Raw genomic sequence first — 5912 nt, 5'->3', positions numbered from 1 at the left:
ATATATATATATATATATATATATATATATCTCATATTCTTTATAATATATTTTTGAGGCAAAAGTTGAGATAGCATAAGGTGAGTTCAGTATCATATTAGTATTGACCGATTGGTATTGAAAATAATTATTAATGTCCTGTGTAATAATAACAATTCAAAATGTGCTTAGCATCATACAAATAAACTTCTTTAAAAATATTCAAAAAATATTTCTTTGAAGTAATATCAAATCGATGGTGAGCTCAGCATCTTAATAATATTTACAAAGTTCTTGTTAGAGGTATTCAAAATAATTATTCCTGTCCCATATAATACCGCTACAGTTTGCTTTATTTGCCCGCTTGATTTCGCTTTCTTTGATTGCGACAAAGCACTTGGTAAATTCTTCGCCAAATGCTCTCCTCATGACTTCATCCTGGACGAATGCTTCAACTGCACTTTCCATGGTAGTTGGTATTTCTGACGTTTTATCAGGAACGTCTTCAGGCACGTACGCAGATCCAGTGACGTTATCAGGAAGTGGCAATTTATTTTTTATACCATCAATTCCGGCAGCAACTGTAGCTGCTAGTACTAGATACGGATTCGATCCTGCGCTACCCATGCGGTTCTCAATGTAAGTACATTCTCCATTGATCTTCACACGGACTGCGCAAGTGCGGTTGTCATATCCCCATGTTGCATTTGTTGGTGCAAATGAGAAAGGTTTGTACCGCTTTCTACAATTGATGGTCGGCCCCATGAGTAGGCTTAGTGCTGCTGCATGATATAAATTACCGGCTATCCAGTATTTAGCAACTTCAGACAACTTGTCAGATCTAGAGTCGAGCATAAGGCTTTTTTTACCATCGACATCCCACAAAGAGTGATTATAATGGCACGATGATCCACTTGCGTTATCATATGGTTTGCTCATGAAAGTTGCCACTAGGTTGTGCTGTTTTGCGATTTCTTTGATGGAACATTTGTACGTAAAAGCATTGTCAGCAGCTTTAATTCCAAACGATGGTTTGTACGTGATTTCATGCTGTCCGGGTCCAAATTCGTTTTCAATACATTCGATATCTATTCCTACTTTCGGTAGATCTCGAACAAGTTGGTGGATGAACGGAGCACACTCGTACATTCTTATAGTCGATTGAGCGTTGTAGTCATTTACCACAGGATTCCTCGTGTGTCCGTCGACAACATAGAACTCGTGCTCATGAGCTGAGAGCAGACTATATCCCATCTCATGCAGTTCTTCTAGTTGTTTTCTGGCAACGACTCTTGGATGAGCTGGTACAGACTTTCCTTCATACGTCGGCTCTATCAATATTTTGGCAGTATTTTCCCACCACGGGATAACTTGGAACGTATCTAAATCTGGGAACATGATGGCATCAGCATAACCCTTTTCTTCATTGTATCCAGTTCCTGGAATAAAGTTAGACATTGAGTCTGCACCCAAATGCCCTATGAAAAAATTAAGACCATTCTCTGCCTTTGACTTGAAGTGACGAGCTGGAATTAACCTTGATCTTGATATACCAAACATGTCTGTTTGTTCAAAACGAACAATTTCTATTTTGTTGTCTTTAATTCGTTTTAGTATGGACTCCATTCTGAAAATATAAAAAGAATATATAATATAAAATAATGTACTTTTATGAGCAAAAGGATCTTATAGGCATTTTAAACAAAATATTGCAGTCACTGGATTTATAGACATCTATGCACAATATGCAAATATCCCTACTCAAATTATACATTGTTTTATTTTTCATCTGATGACCTCGTCCTGGCGTCGGACAGGGGTTCAAGCCTGTCCGACGGGCAGTAGCAGCGCCTGCATCTGAAATCTGGGGAATATTGAAGGGGAAGGTACAATTTTTGGGAGGCAAGGTCCCAGACGAGAACAAATGGGCGTGGTCGGGTGTCAATGGTTGAACAGATCAAATATCGCCAGATACAATAGGTACGGCTAGAAACAAATAATTCCATATAATAAATCAAGATTGCCGTTAACACTGTTCAATTATTTAGAAAGGTCAAAGAAAGGTAAATACAGTATTCGAATAAAGGACAACAAATTTAGTCTTATAAATAAATGAATAAAGAAATTGTGTAATAAAATGCCTCCGACGGGATTCGAACCTGCGACCTCTTGTGGTTTTATGGTTATGACGCTTGGATATAGAGGGCGCCAAAGAAAGACGACGTGTTTGGAATTCTGTCCGGCATCACTTACCTAATATCAAAAAATATCTTTATTTATGGTTTGCATCAAATATCAAATTGCATTCTACTACAATCTGGTATATACTAAGAATGTGATTCTTGCGCTATATTTTCAACATATACTGCTGTAAGAAGTCGTACTTTGATACTGATTTCACCTAAGAGCGGGATACTTGAAACGAAGCCAGTCAAGGCGGTCGGTGTACCAGTAAACGTAGTGACGTAAGCTTGCATTATCTTAGTATTGATTTTAATTAGTATCGCACACTATTGGTGCACTGAACCGTACCGGGGTATGTTGCTCCGGAGTCATGATGTCAATTGACGTTTGGGGATTGAGAATAGGATGCTAACACACATAAGGAACCAAGGAAAAAACGATCAGTCACTCACGGTCTAAAAGTACCGAGGTCTCAGCTGCGTCTATGTATATCAATAGGGCTTGTGTTAGCATGTATTTTGATCAATTCCGGTGACGTAGAGCTTAATCCTGGTCCCAGACCCAAGAGACAAGGTACTTTATTTTTGCTGAACCTGTTCAGCAAAATGCCCAATAAGATCGATTAAAACATAATCTAAACGAAATGCGAGATATGAGGAAGGAAATTAAACAAGATGTTTAAAGCATAAGTAAATCGTTGGAATCTCTAACAGGCAAAGTAAATACTTTAAATAACCATATTGACAAAATCGAAAAGGAAAATATAGAATTAAAATCAATAAACGCTAATCTAGTAACAAAGATTGATAGAATAGAAAGTCAGAGACAACATAATATCGACGGATTGCGAAAAGAAAATAAAGGATGTTGTAAAAGAAAGCTTAGGAATACACTTGGATTCAATCGCTAGGGCACATCGGTTAAATACTAAAGCCACACCCTGACCGATAAGTCAAATTCTCTAAGTATAAAGCTAAGGAAGAAAAGCAAGAAAAAGAAGTTTAAACAAAGAGGAAAGCGCATACGAGAATAAACAGAAAGTATGAATCGATGAAGACTATACTTCACGCTTGAGAAATATAAGGAAACATCCAGGAAGCTATAACAGAAAAGAAGAAATTGCAACTTAAGTTTGATAAGCTGTATATCGGGAACTCAATATTTACAAATAAGGAACCAGAAGACAAAGTCGTAAAGCTGAAATAGAGGGATGGTCAAGGCCCAAGGTCGGACAGTATTGCCATTGTGTCATGGAATTTCCGGTAAATTAGAAGACGAAGATTGCGTCAACTACCGGTATTTAAAAAAAAACATGATATAATTTTTCTTAGTGAGACCTGGTTATCAAGGGAGGACAAAGTGTCTAAAATAGAAGGTTATTGGTGTATAAATAAAACTAGAAAAATTAACCGAAATATACTAAATGGTAGGACAGCTGATCTCAAAGATATTGTATTCCAAATTCTAAATATTTAGACTTAAATGACCCACCTGAGCTATACACAGGTGAAAGATTCTCAATGGATAAAAATGTTAATAGACAGGGTAAAGAATTAATCGAACTGTGCAAGAACTCCAAAATGCGAATTTTAAACCAGCGGGATGATCGGAAATGATAAGGGTATAGGAGAATACACGTTTGTGAGCCATCAAGGCAAAAGTCTAATAGATTATGTAATCGCCAGTGAATATTTACTGATAAAGCTTTGAGATCATTTAGAAAATTTAGAAATGATGAATTGTACAATACATACATAAATACTAAAAAAAAAATACAAAAATAAAATCAAGTTTAAGAAAGTCTTATGAGATAAGAATAAAGGCCAACTCAGACAGCGTTGGCCGACGCAGCTCGCCCCGATTTATCGTCGGGGACAGTCTTAAGCCGTCGGGAGAAATAATAAACATGTTTAATATTCTACGACGCGACTGCCCTCGACGCACACCATCGCGTCTGCGTTCAACTCACAAAGACCCGACGTGACAACAAATCGCGTCGGGCTGCGTCGGCCGACGCTGTCTGATTGGCCTTAAGGGTATATTATTTCTAATTTGCATGGCAATTTTAAACAATTCTGGAATACCTTTAAAATTAAAAAATATGGGGAAACAACTATCTCATGTGCACAATGGTTTGAACATTTCCAGTTATTATCTAATAAGCAACATAATGATAATTATGATCAACCAAATGAAATAATAGATGATACTTGATGAAGATGCACAACAGTTAATAAAGAATATAACACTGGATGAAGTTGCAGATAAGTATAAAACAGTTAACCAGACATCTGCGAGGACCAAGGTTCTATGCGGGCATTCGTAAAATATTGCACTACTGTATTTTCGATGATGTAGACATGGCAACTAACGAGGGAGTGCTCGTGTTAATTTGAGATGACAAACACACTTAAGAGCAGATAGTTTCAGTTTTATCGTATGTAATCATGGCAATAATCAGGTGGTAGAAGGGCAATCATCAGGTGCTAGAAGTACCTCATGAAACAGCCTGTAGTGCAGTAAAATGTTGAATTTGTAACCAAGTGTCACCTTGTTTTGATTTTATATTGTTCTGCTTATGCATCAAATTTATATATACCAGTACATGATATATGTACATATGAATAAGATTTTGACATGAAGTAATTGAGAAAAGTGATTAATATTAATTTCATTATTATTATGTTTATCAGCATCATTGTCATTATTATCCTCATCATCAACATGTCATTATCATTAATATCATCATCATCATTAACATCAAAATCATAATTAATTAGCATCATCATCCTCATCAGTTATTAATAATAATGATGTATTTGCTAATATATTATATGTAGGCTACATATATCATACTGTAATATTATTGGCCTGAATGCGAAAAACTAGTAATTTTTTGTACTTGGTCTGAATATGAACAAGATACAAAATGAAACAAATGCACATGTTTTATAATGGAAACATAACCTTTATTAAAAAATAAGTAGAACATGCTGTTTACTTTAGTAGTTTTTTCCTTTTTGTTTATGTGAAGCGCATAGGGCAATTTCGTATACTATGTGCTTGAAGAGACTACTGTTGCACTAAACTAATGTTTAGAAGTACTTGGTGTGCAACTGTGAGTAATTACTTGCTAAGGATGCTAAAGAGCTAAAGCTATTGTGGTTATGGTCGAGTCAGTGGTGGAAACTGAGCATTGAACTAGCATGATATCCATAAACTCGTCGATAGTATGTTGAAGTGTACCGAATACGTCCTCACAGCAGGTGAACTGCAAGTCTTGGTCTGTGGTGAGGTTTATATTTGCTCTGAGGAAAAGAATACATTAATTAATGTATTATAAAATAAACATAAACTAATATTTATTGATTTGTGTCCGGGTGATATTTAAAGGTATGTCATGGCAAATATTACTTTGTTTTGTTTGTTTGTTTAATTTGAATGGTTGAATGAGTTTTTAATTAGTTGAACGAATATGGAATTGTGTTTTAATTTTAACACTGACCTGTATACAGACATTGAAATAAGAAGTTCTGTGCAACTTTCATTAACACTGTATAGTTATTGAAGGAAATCAGTTCTTGTCTATATTGTTATTGCCGTATTCTCCACTACTATAATGTTTGTGGAAGTTGGTTTGTTAATCTCGTGTGATTTGCCAACTCTAGTTACTACCTATTATAATATTAGCCATGTGCTCTGTGAGCTCACTTCTATCTAAGCATATTATGGTTAGCACGTTGATTGCC

General features: G+C 35.8%; 1 protein-coding gene across 1 annotated transcript; it reads right to left on the bottom strand.

Annotated features, from left to right (window-relative positions):
• Nucleotides 1-20: 20 nt before the first annotated feature.
• LOC117109069 (lengsin-like) lies at nt 21-1627 on the bottom strand. Its single transcript, XM_033251311.1, has one exon. It carries the CDS (start codon nt 1603-1605, stop codon nt 277-279), a length of 1329 nt encoding a protein of 442 aa, XP_033107202.1. The 5' UTR covers nt 1606-1627; the 3' UTR covers nt 21-276.
• Nucleotides 1628-5912: the final 4285 nt, after the last annotated feature.

Source organism: Anneissia japonica, unplaced genomic scaffold (assembly GCF_011630105.1).
Source record: "Anneissia japonica isolate Jap-2015-1 unplaced genomic scaffold, ASM1163010v1 scaffold12406_len387984_cov155, whole genome shotgun sequence".
Classification (NCBI taxonomy): domain Eukaryota; kingdom Metazoa; phylum Echinodermata; class Crinoidea; order Comatulida; family Comatulidae; genus Anneissia; species Anneissia japonica.
This window is presented reverse-complemented; position numbering and strand designations above follow the sequence as displayed.

Excerpts from the sequence above, each read along its gene's own strand:
- LOC117109069 (XM_033251311.1), bottom strand. The coding sequence starts at position 1,605 with ATGGAGTCCATACTAAAACGAATTAAAGACAACAAAATAGAAATTGTT.